Source organism: Camelina sativa, chromosome 14 (assembly GCF_030686135.1).
Source record: "Camelina sativa cultivar CO46 ecotype springtype chromosome 14, ASM3068613v1".
NCBI classification, from domain to species: Eukaryota; Viridiplantae; Streptophyta; class Magnoliopsida; order Brassicales; family Brassicaceae; genus Camelina; species Camelina sativa.
The window spans coordinates 2,463,735-2,486,325 of record NC_141893.1 but is presented as its reverse complement, the minus strand read 5'-3'; the positions used below and the strand labels follow the sequence as shown (position 1 = coordinate 2,486,325).

General features: G+C 34.9%; 4 protein-coding genes and 1 pseudogene across 5 annotated transcripts; 3 read left to right on the top strand and 2 right to left on the bottom strand.

The window, feature by feature from the left end:
• The first annotated feature begins 3,702 nt into the window (after positions 1 to 3,702).
• LOC104739191 (ras-related protein RABA1a) lies at positions 3,703 to 5,697 on the top strand. Its single transcript, XM_010459464.2, has 2 exons — positions 3,703 to 4,118; positions 5,026 to 5,697. The coding sequence occupies exons 1-2, from the start codon at positions 3,898 to 3,900 to the stop codon at positions 5,465 to 5,467; spliced, it is 663 nt and encodes a 220-aa protein (XP_010457766.1). The 5' UTR covers positions 3,703 to 3,897; the 3' UTR covers positions 5,468 to 5,697.
• Positions 5,698 to 5,786: 89 nt separating this feature from the next.
• On the bottom strand, positions 5,787 to 9,552 carry LOC104739190 (shaggy-related protein kinase iota). The gene is made up of 12 exons (XM_010459463.3): positions 9,340 to 9,552; positions 8,285 to 8,377; positions 8,123 to 8,182; positions 7,761 to 8,033; positions 7,602 to 7,676; positions 7,469 to 7,525; positions 7,088 to 7,228; positions 6,949 to 6,999; positions 6,747 to 6,842; positions 6,554 to 6,637; positions 6,281 to 6,382; positions 5,787 to 6,190 (listed from the first exon to the last, which is right to left on the bottom strand). Exons 1-12 carry the CDS (start codon positions 9,451 to 9,453, stop codon positions 6,095 to 6,097), a joined length of 1,242 nt encoding a protein of 413 aa, XP_010457765.1. The 5' UTR covers positions 9,454 to 9,552; the 3' UTR covers positions 5,787 to 6,094.
• Positions 9,553 to 10,343: 791 nt separating this feature from the next.
• Positions 10,344 to 11,931, bottom strand: LOC104739189 (uncharacterized). Its single transcript, XM_010459461.3, has one exon. The coding sequence runs from the start codon at positions 11,323 to 11,325 to the stop codon at positions 10,534 to 10,536; it is 792 nt and encodes a 263-aa protein (XP_010457763.1). The 5' UTR covers positions 11,326 to 11,931; the 3' UTR covers positions 10,344 to 10,533.
• A 534-nt stretch (positions 11,932 to 12,465) lies between these two features.
• LOC104743169 (delta-9 desaturase-like 5 protein) lies at positions 12,466 to 13,942 on the top strand (annotated as a pseudogene). The gene is made up of 6 exons (XR_015579915.1): positions 12,466 to 12,808; positions 12,904 to 13,044; positions 13,126 to 13,266; positions 13,347 to 13,403; positions 13,561 to 13,652; positions 13,735 to 13,942. The product of XR_015579915.1 is annotated as a delta-9 desaturase-like 5 protein (transcript).
• Positions 13,943 to 17,671: 3,729 nt separating this feature from the next.
• On the top strand, positions 17,672 to 19,251 carry LOC104739188 (delta-9 desaturase-like 5 protein). The gene is made up of 5 exons (XM_087484140.1): positions 17,672 to 18,122; positions 18,217 to 18,357; positions 18,442 to 18,582; positions 18,662 to 18,768; positions 18,861 to 19,251. Exons 1-5 carry the CDS (start codon positions 17,760 to 17,762, stop codon positions 19,057 to 19,059), a joined length of 951 nt encoding a protein of 316 aa, XP_087340266.1. The 5' UTR covers positions 17,672 to 17,759; the 3' UTR covers positions 19,060 to 19,251.
• The last annotated feature ends 3,340 nt before the right edge of the window (positions 19,252 to 22,591 follow it).

The window sequence follows — 22,591 nt, the reverse complement described above, 5'->3', positions numbered from 1 at the left end:
GGGGCTTAACTTAAATAAACACTTGATTAATTTTTTAAAAAAGAATAAGAACGACCGTCACGGTGTGTCACCGAGTCGTTTGCTTCGCTGTCTAACAAAGTACATGTCATTTTAACAACGTACTTGAAGACCAATGGGATTCGACGGTGATGTAGAAAGAAGGGACAGCCTAGTGGGAATAGCGTAGTCTCCGTATTAGAAAAATGTGGATAAGGCTAGTAAAAGCCAGCCGGACTCGCACTATTGCCAGCTGGCATATAAGCTGAGTATCGTGACGCGCAAGCCGTAAGCGCGTGGATAAGCAGACACGTGATATGGAGGAACAACGTGAGGACGCGTGAGGCCGCCGTGTTGCGATGTTTGTGAACTGTGAATGAATGAAATTGAATGGGGGGGGGTGGACCACCTTTTGGCTTGCTTTGGGCTAGGAGTAGTACTGTAGTAGTGCTCTCTTCTCTATCTCGCTTACCCCAAACGTGTCTAGGACCTTATTTTGGACCGTTTGACACGTGTCGAAACAGGGGACACTTTGAGCGTGTGGTGAGCCGGGGTGATCATGTTTCTTACGTTCTTTCTTTTTCTTTTTTTTTTTTGGATCATTCTGTATTATATAGTTAGTGGAATATAAATAAATAAAAATATGTGGAAGCATATGGGGGATAGATTTTATATGGAGGGGGGGGGGGGGGGGGGGGGGGGGGTTGTATTTAATGAAAATATATTATATACAGTATTATGTATATGAAACTAGTTGGTCAATTAATTGTTGGTTGCACTTTTTTATCTATAATTTTTTTGTCTTTAATGATTGATTAGTTGTAGGCTTGCAGTTACAACGTCGATAAGATTTTTTGTGTTTGTCAGACAATTGTTGTTGTGATTTAAATATTGGACATATACATATTTGAATTTAAATATTGTAAAGAACAAAAAAAAATGTGTAAAGGAAAATGTCATATTTTAAGTCTAAATAAGTGGATGTTATTAGATTGTTGGATTTTCAAGATTTTTCTTATTCGATTGAGATGAAACTTTAAAATGTGTATTTTGCATATGTAACGACTAACGATTGTTTAATTGGATGGAGCATTATATAGGAGTATGAGGTGAATAAGCTGGTGATGCGTCTGACTAATGGTGCTTTCGTTTTAACAAAAGTAAGAATGGTGCTTTCTTTAACTGAACAGTAAAAACATGTCTCGCAACGCAAATAGTTGGATGGAGGAGCAATAGCACTATAGTATAAACTGTCGTTGAAATTAATGAAAATATAATAATAATACTTGTTCTCAATTGCTTAGACTGTGTATTAAATATAGAAAATGTCAAGAATTGAGATCGCGTCGTGGTATTATTAAGCTTGTAGCCCGAAAAGAAATGCCTTGCACTTTTGATACCCCAAGCATAAGTGATTGGTTAAAGTTACTGCAAATCCACTACGTACCACTTGTTGAACGTTGAATGAGTGCAATGCACATTATATATATGTGCTAATTTGAAGAAGCAACAACGTTCATGACTTGAAACGTTGTTTATTAATAATGATAACAAGTATAATCTAGAAAATTTTAAAGTATCATTTGTTACCATTCCAACTGGTTATAAAGATTTAGAAAATCTGAAAGCCATGGAGTCGTTAATTAGGATACTTTTAACACACGAAGTCAACGCGTCGATGTACACAAGAAACTGAACACACACGAATTAGTCAATTAAAAAAGAGAAACCACCATATACGATCATGATAGGAGGATACTAATCTCGTGAAGCTCCTCCTCTCGCTCGAGGCTTATGTTTGATTTATGTGTTATTGCAACTAATGCAACATATTTTTCTAATTATTCTATAAATTTTACAGCCAGAAAAAATATTCTATCAGATAAGATAACGTGTTATTAAAAAAATTAAGTAAAAAGTATCTATATATATATAGACATATCAAAATTTTAATATGATTTTTGAATATTTAAGGTTAGATCTAAGATTTGTTTAATTAGAACATTCAAAAGTTCTTAACTGAATAATAATTCATGGTTTCAATTTAAAATTAGATTTATGAAAATTCAATCTCCTAAATTTATAAACTCTCCAAGTACGTAGCTGTTAGCTACACTACACTACATTCATTCAACCCAAAACTCTTTGAAAGCTGAAACTTACGAAAGATAAAAGAAAAAAAAAAGTAATTGTATATTCATCCTAAAGATAATCCTCCTAAAGAGAAATTTTTTCAGAAAGTATTATGTTTTTTTTTTTTCAACAGAAAGTATTATGTTTATAAGTTTATTATATTTTTATCGAATAGAGTTCTTAGGCTTGGGCATTTGGGTGTTCGGGTCGGGTTTAGGTTCGGATAATTCGGGTTCGGGTATTTTAGATTTACTGATATAGGATCCGAACAAATGTTCATATAATTTCGGGTCTGATTCAAGTTCGGTTCCTTTTGGGTTCAGGTACTTTGGGTATTGATTTTAAAAAACCTAAATGTATCCAAAATATATTTGGTTATGGGTAGTAGCTACTCGATACATATCCAAAATACCCAGAAAACCCGAAAAACCTGAAATATACCTGTAAAAGCAATTGTATAATCTAACAAATTCAATAAGAAACAATGAACTAAAACACAAATTAAACCATGTTTTGATCATTTTTATCGTAAAACAAGTCAAACACCAACCAAAGTAGCAAAATAAGCATCCCAACAAAAAAAAGCATGACTTAAAATCTTAAACAAATGAAACTGATAGAGTGAAAGAAACAAATAAAGAAGAATCATTCCCAGCATTAGCAGCCTTTTAACAGATTATCCATAGATCATGACCTGTTACATCAGACCAAATATTTTTAAAACTATAACTCATTTGAAAGAACAAAAATATGACAGAAATGAAGTTACCTTATAGCCGAGTATAATGTCTCTTATTTCGGGTTGAGTCCTAGTTGTTTTAATTTTAAAACTCTGAAAACAAACAACAACAAATGTAACTTAACCGTTACAAAAAAGTAAAAAATTAAACATAAATGTAAAACTTACCTTTCTGAAGACTATCAAATAGTTCAATATCAGCAAGGATATGTGAGTTTGCATGGAAGTCTTTTTCATTAATCTTCATATCTTGTTTCATCCATTGCTCAGTGCACATCAACACTTCCACCATATAATGAGCTAAACAGCTTTTATGAGGCTCAATGATTCGACCACTAGTGCTGAAAGCACTTTCAGAGGCGACAGAAGACACTTGCATTGCAAGAACATCCTTTGCAATTTCAGATAAAATATGGAACTTCTGACTATTGAGTCTCCACCAAGACAAAACATCCCATTTTATTCCAGGAAGGGTTTTAGGAGTCTCTATAGCATCCTTGAGATAAATATCTAACTCATCCTTTGTTTCATCAAGTCTATTTTCTTTCACCATTTCAGTGTAAGCATTGTCCATTCTTTCAAACTCAGAAATTTCTTCTCCAAAATCACTTGAGACTGATTCAAATATAAATCGATCTTGTGTAGCACTAGAAGAAGATGGAATCCATTGAGATGAACTTCACGTTTTTGTTAAGTTGATACTTGTGATAGTATATTAGTCAAACAAAAATTGAATTTTGTGAGTGGAAGTTGTTAAAACACCTACATTATTGGATTTAGAAAATCTCCTTAACTATGCAACTAATTAAGCGGAACTTTTTTAAAAAGATTTTAAACATTTTTTTTTAATTTAATTTATCGGTTTAAATCTGTTTAAAAAGAAGCAATAAAAGCAGCGATCTTACGCCAACCCGACAAAAAGCTCTTTTCATCATCATCATCATCAACAACATCTGAATCATTCATTATCATCAAAACAACAAACACACTAGGAGCGTTCTCTAATCGCAAATTCGAATTTTGGAATCATGTCAAGTTACAAAGCCGATGAAGAGTACGATTACCTATTCAAGCTGGTGTTGATCGGCGACTCAGGTGTCGGCAAATCAAATCTGCTCTCTAGGTTTACCAAGAACGAGTTCAATCTCGAATCCAAGTCTACTATTGGTGTCGAGTTCGCTACCAAGACACTCAAAGTCGAAGGCAAAGTCGTCAAAGCTCAGATTTGGGATACTGCTGGTCAAGAGAGGTCCGATTACGTCTCCTCCCTTCTTCTTCTTTCCTGCTTACTTGATTGATTTCGATCCTTTGGATAAGCTTTTTCAAAATTTCATCCTTTTTGTTTTTGTGGTTTCTCAGTTCGATTCGCTGTTTTAGTAAAGTTTTAGAATCATTGTGTTTGATTTATGTATGTATCTCAAGTTTCATGAATCTGGACTTGTGCTTGGAGTGATTTAAAGATCAAGAGTGAGTTGGTTTTTTATTTATCTCATGTTTCTCAGCAAAGCCTGATTGACGAAACTTACAACCGTCTCAGGTTATGTGCTGAACATGGCTCAAACCCTGCACTATTACTCAGAATTTACTTAGGATTTTATCACATTTAGGCTCTTACTTATGGTTCTCTGCTTTTGTGCTTATTAGATGCTTGTGTAATAGATCTGTATCTCTCATATATAGGTCTAGGTCCATCCCCGTAGTAAAAGTGTTGCTTTTTTTTAGATATTCGACTTACTACATACTGTTTGTCTCCAAACCTCTCTGTTACTGTATCTGTTTTTGTGCTGTTCCTTCTGTTTCACACAAAAGATAGGTTTCCGAGCTTTTGTCTGCTTGACTTTTAAAACCCAATACACTTGGTGAAAAACATTTTCTAGCTCTCCTCTGTCTTGGCTTGCACTAGTCATAGATGGATTTTGAATTTTGCGGTGGAGTTCTTTCCTTAACTCTGTGATTGTTACGTTACAAAGTGTCCATCTGGTAGATACGTTGAATTGCCTCTAAAACGAGAGTAGGATGCTTATCGAAAATAGTCTTACCCCGTCTAGTTATATGTAAGTTACACAGTGTAACTGAACTTATTACTGTCGTTGTTATTGTATCTCTTTTAATCACGTCTAAGATTATACATGGGTTTGTTTATGCTTTTTTGATAGATACCGAGCAATCACAAGCGCTTACTACAGAGGAGCTGTAGGTGCTTTGCTTATTTATGATGTGACAAGGCACGCGACTTTTGAGAATGCAGCAAGATGGTTAAGGGAACTAAGAGGACACACAGACCCAAACATAGTGGTTATGCTCATTGGGAACAAGTGCGATTTGCGCCACTTAGTGGCAGTCAAAACAGAAGAGGCTAAAGCCTTTGCTGAGAGAGAATCTCTGTATTTCATGGAGACATCAGCTCTTGACGCAACCAATGTTGATAACGCATTCACGGAAGTGCTCACTCAGATCCACAAGATTGTGAGCAAAAGAAGCGTGGATGGATCGAACAGAGGAGAAGGATCGTCCACTGATTTACCAGGAAAAGGAGAGACCATAAACGTTAAAGAAGACGGATCGGTTCTTAAGAGAATGGGTTGCTGCTCTAACTAGAGTGCAGGATTGTAGATTTGGTTAGGGTGAGACATCAAATGATTATCTCTTTGGCTATGGCAATCAAAAAAATGAAATAAGAATCCATTACTTTAAGATCATGTTTTATGCTATGGCAAATTTAGCCTGTAAGGGATTTTTAATTTTAAGGTACATGATTGGTATTTGTCTTTGACACTCCCACGACTTGTAAAATTGTAATAAACTAAACAGATGCAGATCTTCCCCTATGTAACATTTCAAAGACAAATGTCACAAATCATCAGGCCTTATTGATAGTCTTTGTGTGAAGGCAAATAAAATACAAAAGACGTTCTTGTAGCTTAACTTTTGAACATGACATTTGTTCAATATTTTCACCTCGTTTTTTTTTCTCCACGAATCTGTCAGAATTGTTTTACGGACAAAAACATATACAAAAATACAACGAGGAACAGTGTCTCTCTCAACTCTATAGGCTAAGGAATAAAAGAAATAGACGCAATTATCAGCTTCTGATTTCTCAAAAAAGCTGAATCTGACTTAACTAAAGGGTATAGAAGCTGATAATAATCGTGGTTAATAATATATTGTTGAACCTGTCAACTATCAAACAGAAGTAGTAAATCTGATTTCTTCTCTTTTTCTTCAGACATGCACAGTGTTTTGTAATCCTGTGCTCATCTGTCGTCTCACATGCTCAGGTATTAGCCTGTTGATCAGCTCCATTGAAGCTCCACCTAACTGACTCCACATACAAAGAACCAATTGGGTTATGGTGAAGTTCCAGGAAAAAAAAGCAGCATTTTTCTGGAGCTTAGATTGATTTTTTACCTCTTGTTTAAAATTGAACAATGGAGGTAATGGACGGCCATTTGGAAGACGGGCGTTTGGCTCTCGAAGTTCATTGAAAAACGGATGAGCACATGCTTCAAGCTAAAGGGGCAACGAAATACAACTGTCAGAATAAGTCTCAACTCCATCCAACACTTGAAAGAGAATTTAATCGAGCTTCTATATTTCCACTCCATCACTCAAAGACAAAAACAAGTTATCACAAAGACTACTTATGATTCCAAAAAAAAAAAAAAAAAAAGAGTTACTGACCGCAGTGCAGCGTAGACTTGGTGAATATTGAAGAAGCCGAGATGCAAGGTCAATGGCTTCTGGAGGCATCCGCTTATGAAACACCTGGAGGTCAAGGGTACAATATATGGTTGATGTTATATATGACATGCTTTTATGACTACTGTGTAGGTTAAGTAGTTGTTGGACCAGAAAAAAAGGTGAGATAACTTACCTTGTGCCAAGGGTGAGCTTTGATTTGTGGGAATCTAAAGTCTGTGTAGTTTGGGTTCATACATCGAATTTCTTCACGAGTTGGAGTACCAAGAACCTAAACCAAGGCAGCAAGAACTTATGGTAACACATATGCTAGATTCTAGGTATCTTATAAACCTAGAAGAGAAAAATTAGCCAGCTATAAGTAAAGGAGACTTCACCTTTATGATCTCCACAAGCTGATCAACTGAATTTTCTCCAGGAAATAATGGCTGTAGAGAGAAAGAGAGAGAGTTTGAGATAATAAAACATCAGGCAGGCACTATATGCAGAGATTAACGCGTAGAAATCCACACTAACCTGGCCAAGAAGAAGCTCTGCCAGAACACAACCAGCAGACCATATATCTATGGATGCCGTATACTCTGTGGCTCCAAAGATGAGTTCCGGAGCTCGATAATAACGGGAGCATATATATGATATGTTTGCTTCACCTTTGACCTATAAAGTATTGCCAAAACATTTTAAAGGGTTACCAAAACAGAAATGCATGAAATGAGTGCTTTCACGAGGCGAGAATTCTGCTACCGCCTATACTTATTTACATAACTTCTGAGTAATGGGGAAAGCAATATAATTGGTATAGTTCACACTCAATGGTAACTCATGAACTGCATGTGTAGATACATAAGCAAGTAGACAACACAAGAAACTCAGTTAAAGAAAGGATAACAGCCTTACCAATACTTTTGCACTTCCAAAATCACACAGCTTAACCTGGTGGGTTAAGGGATCAACCTACAGTAAGCACCAGAAAGTTAGATCCAAAAACTAGTTAAGGTTAAAAAAACACATGCCATGCTATTTGACGTACCAAAAGATTTTGTGGTTTCACATCTCTGTGGCAAACACCAGGAACAGTATGGATGTAAGCCAAACCTCTGAAGATCTGCATTAGATATCTTTAATCAGTTTCAGAGTCCAATATATTAGAGGTTATTTGTGAGACAAACTGCAAAGTAATAGTGCATACTTGATATGTGTAAAGTTTGACATAGAAAATTGGCATCCTCTGATTTGAACTAGTGTAGTGCCTCAAAACCCGGTACAAAGTCTCAGGTACATACTCCATAACGAGGTTGAGGAAGAGCTCATCTCTACTGGTTGTGGAGAAGAAACAGTGCTTCAAGGAAATGACATTTGGGTGATCCATTAGTCGCATAAGTTGCAACTCACGGTTTTTGTATCGTCGATCTTGCAAGACCTTTTTAATGGCTACGGATTCTCCAGTTTCCAAGCATTTCGCCTACAATATATAGTAATTTTTAGGGTTGATCAGAGAGCAAAAATAAGATTTATGACGTGTATATGCTAGCACAGAGGAGCGCAATATACCTGGAAAACAATTCCGAACGAACCTGTTCCAACAACCCGCTCAGCCATGTAACTAATGGTCTGTAGGGGACAAAATGAAGTTGAGATAAGAGATCATAATTACTTCGACTAGGCAAAAAGTAGTTAAGAGAGAGAGATCATAAGCAAAAACTAGAACTTAACCTGCTTCGGTTCACCGTTTTTGCCGCCAATGGTAGTGGAAATGATATGACCGGTAACAGCATCATTTCCTTCAATAACAGCAGCAGTCATTTCCTGCAATCCAGCTCACATATTAGTAACAGGCGTTAAACTATTGTGATTAAACTACAAAGGTGGACGAGAGAGATGGTAAGCATATACTGATTTCAACAAGCCTCGGGATAAATATGACAGTATAAGAATGCTATTATTACATAAATGATCAAAATAAACTTCAATATTATCACATTTATACCGAGGTAAGTTCTGCCAGAGAAAAATCATACAAGTAAAATGGAATAAGTTATGGCAGAGTGAAGGACAAGCCAAAGTAAAAAAGTGGAGAATAAATGTCGGGAGAGAGAGAGAGAGAGAGAGAAGCAATGGGCCAAGAGAAAACATAACTATAGGAATACTCGAAAACCTGCCAAGAGTGAATTCAGAGATGTACAAGTAAACTGTACTTTGAAGAATGAACAGTATTGAATCCATAAATAATCTGAGATATTCAAACAAGCAAAGCAAATTGTACCTTGAAGTATGAACATATTGTTGAAATAAATAAACGAAATATTATACATATACAAGAAAGAAATGTAGGTTAGCCAATCGCAATCAACTAATTCAGCTCTAAATTTTTGCACAAGATTCAATAAAAAGGTTACTGTTGCTTAGATCTCCGGTAGAGAGAAAGTTTGAAGTTGTAGCTCGGGAAAAATCAATCTAGCTGTAAAGTAAAAGTCGCAGTCTCCTATATATAAAAAAAAAAACGCTCTTGTCGGAGTAAAAAAAATAACTCTCCGGTGAGCTCAGATCAGAAACGAGGACCGAACAAAAAAAACATGAGCACGAGAATACAAATCGATTCTACTGAACTTAGACATGGAACAAAGAATATATATAAAAAAAAAAGGAGCTAGATCGGAGTAGATCTAGAACAGCCACCAAACTCTAATTTCAAATGTGTACTGTTTACCAAGCACAGACGTCAAAACAGAGAGAGAGAGAGAGAGAGAGAGACGGGGGAGGGAATAAACCTTATCTGAATCCGTTTCAGAACGGCGTTTGGAAGCGTCACCGTCGTGCAGAAGCTGCGGCGGAGGAGGAGCAAGAAGAGCATGAGGCTGTGGTTCCAATGGTAATGAAGCCATGTGCTTTTTTTTGTTCTCAACACTTTCTCTCTCAACCAATGCTGAACTAATTGAGTAAAGTCTATTTTTCTCAACACTCTCTCTCTCTCAAAAGAGTTCAAAGACAAAGGAGGACCCACGGAAGACTAGTAGTGTGCGCGTGAATGTTACGCTCCAATCATATATCTACTTTCTTATTTAATAATGATAACTAAATTTATACTTAAAAAAGTTATAGAACTCCATTAGATTATTCCAATGACTCCATATGGGTATCAAATTTATTACTCCAATCATATTTCCCATTTTTAGATATAATAAAGCTTAACTTTAAAGACATTTGCAAACCATTTAATTTTTAGTGTTTTTGGTTCCTTTTGCTTTCATCATTGATGATCACAAGTGTTTTCTTGTCTACCGAAACTATTAAAGATGATCTGATGGATTCTTTTTTGATTTTTCGTTTACACACTACATCTATCACACAAAAGAGTTTTTTTTTTTTTTTAAGTTTTAGTATCCATCCCATCATCAGCTTTTCAATCCACACTTCAAACTTCATCAAATCATATTTGCCGTTTCGAGAAGATATCGACCAAGAATTTACAACATTCAACTCACGTATATCCATAGATTGGGAAAAACACCAAGAATTGAGACTTAAAGAAGAACCCAAATCTTGAGATTATTATCATGCAAGCACAATTGTGAAACGAAGAAAGTTCAATGGAATATACCTTTGCCAAGACAAAGTTAATTTAGGAAAACTAGATTCTTTCAAATACATAACCAAAAAAACCATCCCGTCATATTCAAACAGCATCGTTCTGCTTTATATATAACACATGACCAGGTGCTTTCTTATAAGATTCATGTGATTCCTACTGAAGTATACCAAAGACCCACTCACATCATGGAAATCAAAATTTTGCATTCAAAAACACTATAATCATTTGAGACAGTTTTGTCTAGTCTTCTAGTAGGCATAATCATCATCTGAGCACATTACAACATATCACCATAAGAGAAAAAGTTCCACAGAACAAAACCAAAACCTGTGACTAAAATTGTATAACCAGATCGATTCATCAGTGTTTTAAGCTAAGGTTGTCCAACTTGTTCATAAACAGGCAATGCCATGCTCTCAAGCAGCTTGATATGCAAAAACCTAACATTCTTCCATTTACCAGGAACTGAATCACCAATCCCATTTATACTCACCATCACATTCTCTGCAATCTCCTTCCTTCCCATTGACAATCTCGCCACCTTAACAACGCTACACGTACCTGTACCAACGAAGAACAGAGCCGATTCACAAGCTTTCTCAATCTGCTCTTTCCAGCTCCCATGCCTCAGGTTAACCGCGATAGGGTTCTTCTTCTTCTTAGCAAACTCTTTCCCCAGCAGCTTCGGCAACATCGGCATCAGCCTCCTCTCCGCGAAATACAGCTCGCAGCAACGCTTCTCCTTCTCTAACTTGACTAAATCCGACTTCAGTTTCGAGACTTTGATCACAGCGGTGATCGGGATCTTCTCCGATTCGATCTTCTTCAAAGCCGCTTCCTTTGTGATTTTGTTCTTGTGTTTGTCGTCGATGATTAAACAGAGCTCTGGCGAATCTTCGGCGGAAAGATCGATGAGAGGATGAGGAAGAGGGATCATGATTGGGTTAGTCCGATCCAGCTGGGGGATTCTCTTCACTGTCACGATTAGGTAGACGAAACCGTCGTTCTCGTTCTCGTTCTCGTTCTCGAGCTGTTCTGAGTTCTTCTGGGACTTGGATTTGGAGTCCCACCATTTTAACAGAGATTTCACGGCTCTGTTAACGTTATTCGGGTCAACCTTCGACTGGTTACGCGCCGGGAGAGCAGCCATCGTAGTAGTACTCATTCTCCGGTGCGAGAGAGAGACGGCGCAATTGCGAAATTAGGGTTTCGAGTCCGAATATAAAAGGGTTTAACGAATCAAAAAAATTTATTATTATTTTTTTTTTTTTTGACAACGAAGATTTTTATTATTAGAATTGCGTTTTCCTTCCCCCCTTTATTTTTTTACTTTCGATATTATTATATTCGTTTTCCTTTTAATATATAGATGCTCATGAAAAATATTTCCAATGTGTTTCTTCTCTTAATGTTATCAAAAAAACAGTTTGACTTTTATATGATTTCAAAGATTTTAAGATCAAAATGTTTTTCCAACTGACCACGCTAACATATTCCAAAATTTTTTACCGCGTGTTTGAAATTGTCAAGTCAACGAAATTTTATTGTTTTACCAAAAAATTAAATCTAAATTTTATAATATTTTAAAAGTTTATGTTTTTCTGTTCTAGATTTAAAAATTTGTCATTTTTTTGGACATTTTTCTAAATAATAGTATTTTTTTAAAAAAATACCATAAGAAATGGACAACATAGCATCGATCGTGTCTTCATGATATGTGACTGTAAATATTAATTTCTTGGACTAGCAACGTAAATAAATCTATGTAAAAGACGTCAACCAAAGATTTGTCTTCGTTGATGTGAAGTAAAGTTTTGTCTTCGCTAATGGAGACATACTAATAAGTAGAGATGAATAGTATGTTGGTATCAGACGTAGTATTGCTTTGTTCTTGTATATATAATGGTATATACAGGCCCGACTCATTAATTTTATGGGGTATGTGTATTTTTTGAAATTGATTTTTGCAATGAATTTTAATATATGACAATTTTTTTGAAAAAGCCAATGATGTATGTCGAGAGATATGGATCAAAAACTCGATTATTAAAAACACACAAAAGGATACATTTTAAAAAGTGCTTTAGAATTAGACCACATATTAGCTATAGGACCGGCCCTGCATGTGCTGGTGCTACTTGCTAGGGTATTAAAGATGGAAATGGGAGAAGTAGATCGAGCATTAAAGAAGAGCTGTTAATCGCATTTAACTAAGAGGGACCTTTACTTAAGCTTGGAATAGCCCATATATACTCCTGCATTTTTCAATATTAAACTGCTCATAATTCGAACTCAAAAAAAAAAAAAAAAAACTCCTCTCGACGGTGCAATGTGTGATCCTATTAGAATTTAGAAGTAATGGCTCTAGCCAAAAAGGCACGATGGGTAAGGAAAAAAGGCCTTATATTCATAGATATTGGTCGTGGGCCGATATAATAAGAGCGTCAACCGTTATGATTGTGCACTTTTTCTGTCTCTTGGCACCGTTCAACTACAAATGGGAAGCTTTACGGTTTGGTTTGGTGCTCTACGCCTTGACTTCACTCAGCATCACATTCTCATACCATAGGAACTTGGCTCATCGGAGCTTTAAGCTCCCGAAATGGCTTGAGTATCCATCAGCTTATTTTGCTGTTTTTGCTCTTCAGGTTATTTAATTGATAACTAAGTATTACATATTTGTATATCAAACATTTTTTCTTTTAGTTTTGAAGTATGATTAGAAAATATTTATTATTCTTAGGGTGATCCATTGGATTGGGTGAGCATACATAGGTTCCATCACCAGTTCACAGATTCAGATCGCAACCCACATAGCCCAATCGAAGGATTTTGGTTCAGTCATGTGTGGTGGATATGTGACACTCATTATATCAAATATAAGGTATAAACATAACGTGTATAATTCTTCTTTTATGACTTTATGATGTTATTGTAATATTAATGCAAAATAATACTGGAACAGTGTGGAGGACGTAACAACGTGATGGACTTGAAGCAGCAATGGTTCTATTGGTTTCTACGAATGACAATTGGTTTCCACGTCTTAATGTTTTGGACCGTCCTCTATCTCTATGGTGGTCTACCTTACCTTACATGCGGCGGGGTATGCCTATTTCTTTATATTACACAAAATTATTTGTAGGTATCCAAATAAATACAGCTGATACATGTATATTTCTACAGGGCGTTGGAGGTGTGATTGGGTACCACCATGGGCGAAGCCAATATAAGATCATGTGGGTCAAATGACTCTGGTGAATTTTTAAAACTGGTTAAATTTTTAAAGAAAAAATCAAATTGACCCTGGTAAAATAGCACAATTGACCCTTATAAAAAAATTTAACAACACAATTGACACCTTAAAACTTATTTTGACCCTGGTAAACTAATTTCCTAGCTCCGCCACTGGGTACCACATGATATGGCTCTGGCATGCCATATTTGGGGTTCGAGGTCGTGGAAGACTAAAGACACATCTCGTAACCTTTGGTAATATAAGATATATTACGGCCCCATATTTATCTATGTATAAAAAATAAATTTAACGATGGATCTTGTGAATGTATCGAAGGTGGCTAAGCATATTTACAATGGGAGAGAGTTGGCACAACAATCATCACGCGTTTGAGTCATCGGCGAGACACGGATTTGAGTGGTAGCAAATAGATATCACTTGGTATCTCATTAGACTACTTGAGGTTCTCGGATTAGCCACTGATGTCAAATTACCCTCGGAATTCCAGAAACAGAATTTGGCTCTGTCTCATTGATATCTGAAAGACTGAAACAATCATCTAAAAACATATATATATATATATATATATATATAATTATGTACTTGTTATATAAACAAAGTAACCGAAGTTCAACTATATATATATATATATATATATATTTTTTTTTTTGAACAACACCTAAGTTCAACTATATAAGAGAAGCATAATAACATATATGAAAGAGAGATTTATATCAATAAATATATATACAGCCTGTATATACATTATATGTTTGTAATTGACTAGCGTTGTATTGTGTGATCATTACTGTATCGAAGCAAACGAGTTTATATTACTTGTCTCTTTTTAAATGAACAGTCACATCTTATTAATACTCAATCTAAAGAAAATAAATAAATAAAACAAAAAATGTTCGGTGGAGGAGAAATTATTCATGGATCATAAGATCAATCTTTCATAACATACCTAAGCAGTGAATCCCTCGAAATAGCTAATTGCACTGTGTTCTGAACTTCTGGTAATGTTTCCAAAACGCAATTGTTCTAATTTCTTATTTTGAATACTACTTACTAGTCGTTAGACTGTTAAGTTGGCTACATGCATGGCTTTAGATCAAATCTTAATTTTTTTGGAAAATGGGTCCTATATTTACAACGAAAATTTTCAGTTGGGCTTATTTTTTTTACTAAAAATTTCAAAAAAAATTGAGACCCAATAAGTTTGTGTCTTAGGAATGTACGGCGGGCCGGGCCTGTGCATGGGGATTGATTGAACCCATATGGATTCTATGCTGCTGACCATTATTCGTTTTGTTATCAAATTTGACTGTTAAGTTGGATGAATATCATTGTTATTAAATTATTCTCAAAGCATGCATTAATCACATAGTAGAAGCTAGAATTGTGAAGAATTCATAACTGTCAGCGAATTTAACTATGATCGCATTTTAAGATTGTTTCTTGGTTGATCATAATCATAGGTACAGTCATTTGACATGGGAGTGGAAGATAGGAATACAAAGCTATTTGCATCCCATGTTATACGCAATCTTCTACAAAGATAGGAATACAAAGCTATTTCTATATGGAGAAAATTTTGCAAGTTGGTCCGCATCCTTTCTATGCAGCTTAGTAAGTCAATTGCTTAATTTTTTTTTTTCGTATAATATATATGGCTATGAATTTGCTACTAGTGAAAATTACAAGATTAACCAAGGTTATTACGAACAAACATCACCTAAAAGTTACTACTCAATGATAGATTGATGTAATCAGAAGTAAGTTAGAGATCACAGATCCCTCTGGTAATTGAATATGTTTTCCTCTTATTTGTTTTTGAAACCTGATCTTTTTTAGTTTTTAGTTGCATTTTGTTCCACATTGATTCCATAACTTTTTGGTAGCTCTGTTGTCAAATGGCAAACATGTTTATATTCTTCTGTTTGAACCGTATTTTTTCATACTGTTTGGAACTGTTGTTTAGTACACTACAGGGCTCCTGGCCTTGTATTAGAGATCCTACAAAAAGTTATCCTGTCATTCGGGAGTGGAGTTTAGGCATATATAGCAGCTAACATGTGACATAAGACCCACAATTGCAGCCATATGATTATATGTTTGGATACTGGAGCTATTTTTTGCGCCTAATAAGGTCAAAATCATCATTGCGGAAGTGGTACCAATTGGGTAACTTTAACTCTGCAGTTGTACTCTTGAAAGTTAATTTGAATGTATTATTTTCAAAATTTCATTGCGCGTACTTGCTCATGCTGGTTAGGTCTTTGGTCTTCCTCGGTGGTTTCACTTGTGTACTGTGTGTTGGATCGCCTGGTGTACAGCTCATGGGTCTTAAGGATTGCAGGTATTATCGATGTACTTCCGTTATTGAAAACTTGACAAAGGAACATGAACATCCTTTCATCAAGAATAAAGTTGTCTATGTGACATATCGTATACTTGATGAAGAATGGATGTGCTACACGTAACTTTTGATATTATGTGGGTAGCTCAAATGGAAGCATCTGGTTCATCTTTTCATCATGAAGAATGTTCCTCGAAAGAACCATTTCCATCAAGTGGACCCTAAAGTCTAAACTAAAGACTTCCAGACTACTTTTTTACTTGCTATACCAATATTCCGATGACACTCTATAAACATGAGTTTATTTATTCCATCAGGTAAAGAATAAATCACTCTAGTGTATGAGTTTACTATTTACTCTGCCAACAAAAAAACAAAAACAAAAAAACAGAGAAGACATATTAAAAAAAGAAGTTGTCTCTCACTGTCACATTTAATTTCCCTGGTTACATTGGAATCTCTGTAAAAAGGATTTGTTGGATGATACAACTTGTATCAATGTAGGTCTCACTTGTTAATTGAGAATATTTAAATAATTGACAATATGTATATTAACCCATGTTTTATATTTGCATGGCATGCTAAATCACATTAGCAGTATGAGGTGCTATTCTTCTATGCATGATTATGGTCAATTAAATGTGTTCAGACTTGTGAGTTTATATACTTGCAAGTTGCAACGCAACACGATTTAACACTGCTAAGTGATGTGATATAACTTGGAATCATCAGACTGAAAAAAACTAGGTTCTAAAATACAAATTGAAAAACTAAGTCCGAGCGAGACCATTAATTCTTCTTAAATGTGTAGTTTTATTATTCATAGAAATGTGAACCATGGGCGCATTCAATTCTTTCTTTCTTTTTCAACTAGAGTTTTGTCCAAGTTTTATTGTCTCATTTCCGGGTGGAACTGTTGGGAGCCCACAGTTCTCATAACCTGAGGTCACAATTCAAATCACAACATTTTTTTTTTTCTTCTAACAAACGTATATAAATTTGATTCTATTAAAACTAGTTTTGTCTTTGGAATGCCAAGGAAAAAAACTACCGACTGCTTCTTTTTTTTTCATGAATGGAACTAGATATTTTTTATTTAACCAGCTAATAAAACGAGTGATGAGAAGTTGAGAACTCTAATATTGTATTTGAAACTTCTATTGTCACTTATAAAACAATCTTATACAATTCTCATCATTAGATGTAATTTATCGATTTGTTTACTTAACACAAAATTTGTTGTATCTGTTATGTATATTTGCTTCTTTACTTTACGTTAACATATATAATCAAATTTTATATTTTGAGATACTAGTGGTGGTTTTCTACATATTCTTCTCTATCGTAACTCCAATATTACTATAAATAGAAACATTAAAGTGCACATTGTAAGATACAACCACAACAGACAGAATTTAAAAGCATTACTCTTTTTCTTTTATTTTTTTGAAAAATCAATTAGGTTTCGATAAAAAAAAAGTTTTGCCTTTTGATTTCGATACAGCTCATGTGTATCCTTGGATGATAGAGTAGAGAAGGTCACGAATCTATATAAAGATAACGCAGAAAAGCTAGCTTAAAAGCACTGCATGAAACGGATAACATAGCTAGCATGCCTTCATCTGTGACTCTGTACATGTAAATATTAATTTCGTAATAAATATCTGTAAGAAACGTCGGCCAAAGATTTGTCTTGGTTAGCGTGGAGTAAAGTTTTATCTTTGGCCAATAGAGACATCAGACATACCAATAAGTAGAGATGAATATTATTACTTTGTTTTTGTTTTTGGATATAATGCTATATACATTATAAGAAAATGGCTGTAAACAAAACTAAGTTGAACGTTGGGGAGTGAAAACATGTGCTGGTGCCAGAGTATTAAAGATGGAAATGGGAGAAGTAGATAGAGCATTAAAGAAGAGTGGTTAATCGCATTTAACTATGACGTGGACCTTTACGTAAGCTTACAATAGCCCATATATACTCCTACGTTGTTCAATGTTAAAATGCACAATTCGAACTCAAACAAAAGAAACTCCTCTCGGTGCAATGTGTGATCCCATTAGAGGTAATGGCTCTAGCCAAAGAGGCACAGTGAGTAAGGAAAGAAGGCCTTATATTCATAGATATTGGTCGTGGGCCGATATAATAAGAGCGTCAACCGTTATGATTGTGCACTTTTTCTGTCTCTTGGCACCGTTCAACTACAAATGGGAAGCTTTACGGTTCGGTTTGGTGCTCTACGCCTTGAATGCACTCAGCATCACATTCTCATACCATAGGAACTTGGCTCATCGGAGCTTTAAGCTCCCAAAATGGCTTGAGTATCCTTCAGCTTATTTTGCTGTTTTTGCCCTTCAGGTTATTTAATTGATAACGAAGTATTACATATTTTCAAACGCTTCTCCTTTTAGTTTTGGAGTATGAACAGAAAATATTTAATTATTATTCTCAGGGAGATCCATTGGATTGGGTGAGCATACATAGGTTCCATCACCAGTTTACAGATTCAGATCGCGACCCACATAGCCCAATCGAAGGATTTTGGTTCAGTCATGTGTGGTGGATATGTGACACTCATTATATCAAATATAAGGTATTATAAACATAACGTGTATAATTCTTCTTTTATGATTTTATGATGTTATTGTAGCATTAATGCAAAATAATATTGTAACAGTGTGGAGGACGTAACAACGTGAATGACTTGAAGCAGCAATGGTTCTATTGGTTTCTACGAATGACAATTGGTTTCCACGTCTTAATGTTTTGGACCGTCCTCTATCTCTATGGTGGTCTACCTTACCTTACATGCGGCGGGGTATGTCTATTTCTTTCTATTACACAAATTTATTTGTAAGGTATCCAAATAAAAACCGCTGAAATATGTATTTCTACAGGGCATTGGAGGTGTGATTGGGTACCACGTGACATGGCTCGTAAACTCGGCTTGCCATATTGTGGGTTCGAGGTCGTGGAAGACTAAAGATACATCTCGTAACGTTTGGTAATATAATATATATTATGGCCCCATTTTTTCTATATATATAAATATATAAAATCATAGATTTAACGATCGGTCTTGTGAATGGATTGAAGGTGGCTTAGCATATTTACAATGGGAGAGAGTTGGCACAACAATCACCACGCGTTTGAGTCATCGGCGAGACAAGGATTAGAGTGGTGGCAAATAGATATCACTTGGTATCTCATTAGACTACTTGAGGTTCTCGGATTGGCCACTGATGTCAAATTGCCCTCGGAATTCCAGAAACAGAAATTGGCTCTGATTCGTTGATATCTGAAAATATCATCAAAAAAATATAATTATGTACTTGTTATATAAACAAAATAACCGAAGTTCAACTATAAGAGAGTATAATTAATATTAAAGAGAGATTTATATCTATATAATATATAAATATAAATATGGTTGCAATTAGCCTTGTATTGTGTGATCATTATTATATCGAAGCAAAAGAGTTTAATATTTTGTCTCTCTTTGAATGAACAGTCGAATCTTATTAACTAGTCTCAAGATATAGTCACATCTTGCTAATGTACTCAATCTAAAGAACAAGAATTTTGAAGAAAATCAATCGAAATAAATAGGGCTGGGTATTCGGGTAACCCATTTGGGTTCGGGTATTACCCATTCGGGTTCGGGTAAATAGGTTTAGAAAAATAGAACTCATTGGGTATTTTTAGATATATGGGTTCGGTTCGGTTTGGGTACTATCGGATTCGGGTCGGTTTGTGTTACAAATTTTAGAACCCGATTAGTACCCGAAAAAATATAATTAAATTTAAATAAATTTAGTTAAATTTTGACTTACATAACAAAATATTTTTGATATTTTGATTATTTTTGATATTTAGGTATAAAACTAAATAAAATATTCAAAACTATAATCATAATTTTGGGGTAATTGCATTATATTAATGATAAATATTATAAATATGTTTATATGTTCGGGTTTAATGGGTACCCAAACAGGTACCGGGTATTACCCGACCCTAACCCGAACCCACGAGTATTAGAAAATAGAACCAATAGAGTTTTATAGGCAAACTTGTACCCAACCCGAACCCGGTTTTTCGGGTCGGATTCCGAGTTGGGTATTCAGATACATTTTTTATGCCCAAGCCTAGAAATAAATATAAAAATGTTCGGTGAAGGAGATATTAATTATTCATGGATCATAAGATAAATCTTTAATTTATAAGATGCGCATGATGATGTTGTCTCGCCTGTGGTCACCTGAGTAGTGAGTACTATGTGTGTCCCAATCGTCTTAATTCGTGGTCCATGCTAAAGTCGTACGAATCAGTTGTTATTTTGTTTTAAATTTGATCAAACAACCCCCAGTACTCTCTATTATCTATATCTCCCAACATTCAATAGGGTTCTCAGAGATTGTCAGTGACATTTATCACCTGTCATTGTTCTCTTTTGGTAAATATCTCTTAATCTCAAGATTCTTAATATTTGACATAAAAAGCACAGACTCGTCATTTATTTATTTACGTCCACTCGATCGTAATTTTTACTTTTGCATATCTTACTAAAATTAGCTCTTTAAGATTAATAATTATTGAGTATTTAATACCTCACATTGTTATAAGTTATAACTTACTAATACTTATAATCTTTAATTTACCTTTAGCTAGATCAACGGTTCTCTTATTTTTATTTTGGGATGATGTGGAAGGCTACGAATACTAAAGTCATTTCTAGCTTATACCAATGTGAGATATTATCTTCTTTTATTGTCAAACTGTGAGATATTATCTATTTATAAATATTTCTAACGAAACTTGGGAAAGTTGAAATGGCGTTGGCCGTTGGGGCTTTCGTAGTTAAATCCTCATCTTGAGACATACCACTTATGGATATACATAATACATATATATATATATATATATATGTATCTCCCTTTTCTTAATGGTAAGAAGTCACAAGAGGTTTGGCTGTAAGGAAAACTTGTTTAAGTTATGGGCGAAACATGTGCTGTTGCCGGTTTATAGAAGATAGAAATGGAAGAGGCAGATAGAGCATTCAAGGAGAGTGGTCGCTCGTATGCATTTAACAATGTTGACCTTTACGCAACAATAGTAGCTCATATAAATCTACCCAAAACTAATGTTGTTCATACTACAATTTCTAACTACGGTCCGATATGTGTGACCCCACTAGAGACGATAATCAGAGTGGTGAGTAAAGCATAAGAGGGCGTTTTTTCCCCTGAAAAATAGCCGTTGGTGGATGTAATATTAAGAGCGTTAACCGTTGTAATTGTGCACTTTTTGTGTCTCCTGGCGCCTTTTAATTACGAGTGGTAGGCTACAAGGTGATGGACTTGAAGAAGCAATGGTTCTATTATCTATAGACTATAGGTTTCTACGAAGGGCTATTGCTCTCCACAACTTAAATGTTTTGGACCGTCCTCTATCTATATGGTGGTTTACCTCACTATACATGCGGCGGGCTATATCTTTTTCTATTTTTTTCGGACGAAGTTAAATTCTTAGTCTTCGCAATGAATATGTATGAAAATCAAAATCAATATATATATATATATTATGACAGGGGGCTTTGGAGGTGTGATCAGGTATCACGTGACATGGCTCGTAAACTCGGCATGCCATATTTGGGTTCGAGGTAGTGGAATACTAAAGACACTCGATCATCTCGTAATGTTTGGTAATATATAAAAGACCATACAAGAATATATCTATATATCAATGTTTGAATATTGAAGATTAGTCTTTAAAAAACGGAGATCTGACGATCTTGTGGACATAATGACGGTGGTTAAGTTTGTTCACGATGGGAGAGAGTTGGTACCTAATTCGACTATTTGAAGCTCTCGAAATTAGCCACTGATGTCGCAATTCCAGAAACAAAAGATGACTCTAGTTCGTTGATGTTTACTTTCAGATTTGAATTTTTTTTTTTTTTTTTTTTTTGTAAAAATTAAGATTTGAAATATTCACATGAGAAATTAAATTAAATGAGCTGCTATTTATATAAAAGTAAGCTCTAAATAAATCAAAAGACTAGGCGATATAGGTAGCTGTTTTTTCATTTTTGTCAGCTTTGGGATTATGGTTGTATTCCATTATAAATAAATCTTTACCCATGTTTTTATGGCTTATATGTTTTTTTTAATTTGTTTCTTATTAAACTATATAGTAATAGTACTATTGTATATTAGTCACGTCACGTGAGTCTTATTTCCCTTTCTCCGAGATTATCGTCTTTGTGGTCCGTCTAACAACGTCGTACGTACAGATTTGTATTTGGTCATACATTAATTTATCAATCATTCCAATTATATATATGTGAAATAGTTCAATAAAGTGAAGGAGAGTTGACATTATATATTAATTTATATACTATACAGGTACCTGTCATTGTTTTCTTTTTGCGCCTTGTTTTAGGATGTCTTTAATTACATAGATCAACTCTTATTTATAACAGGATTCTTCTTAAGATGTGAGAAAAATAATATTTTGGAGACGTAATATAGAGTTTTCGAATATAGTAGAAATTAGGATAAATAATTTGTAGATAATCAAACAAACTCTGATAATCTTAACCACTAAACAGGATGGCATGTGAGAGTTAGAGTAAGAAACGTAAGTTGAAATTGCTGCCCATATTGAAACTCTTTGTTTTTTTTTGGTAAAAGATTAAATTTTATACCATTTTCTATTTTTTCTATACAGAAAGAAAAAAATAGAAACTCTTGTTAACATGTCATTAACGACCGACCTCGATCGACTCGCCGATATCCAAGATCAACACATATCAACACTCATGATGT

Excerpts from the sequence above, each read along its gene's own strand:
- LOC104739188 (XM_087484140.1), top strand. The coding sequence starts at position 17,760 with ATGTTAAAATGCACAATTCGAACTCAAACAAAAGAAACTCCTCTCGGT. Across the intron at positions 18,123-18,216 it reads TTGCTGTTTTTGCCCTTCAG|GGAGATCCATTGGATTGGGT; the intron begins GTTATTTAATTG and ends TATTATTCTCAG. Across the intron at positions 18,358-18,441 it reads CTCATTATATCAAATATAAG|TGTGGAGGACGTAACAACGT; the intron begins GTATTATAAACA and ends ATATTGTAACAG.
- LOC104739190 (XM_010459463.3), bottom strand. The coding sequence starts at position 9,453 with ATGGCTTCATTACCATTGGAACCACAGCCTCATGCTCTTCTTGCTCCT. Across the intron at positions 8,378-9,339 it reads CTGAAACGGATTCAGATAAG|GAAATGACTGCTGCTGTTAT; the intron begins GTTTATTCCCTC and ends GCTGGATTGCAG. Across the intron at positions 7,526-7,601 it reads TGAAACCACAAAATCTTTTG|GTTGATCCCTTAACCCACCA; the intron begins GTACGTCAAATA and ends TGCTTACTGTAG.
- LOC104739189 (XM_010459461.3), bottom strand. The coding sequence starts at position 11,325 with ATGAGTACTACTACGATGGCTGCTCTCCCGGCGCGTAACCAGTCGAAG.
- LOC104739191 (XM_010459464.2), top strand. The coding sequence starts at position 3,898 with ATGTCAAGTTACAAAGCCGATGAAGAGTACGATTACCTATTCAAGCTG. Across the intron at positions 4,119-5,025 it reads GATACTGCTGGTCAAGAGAG|ATACCGAGCAATCACAAGCG; the intron begins GTCCGATTACGT and ends CTTTTTTGATAG.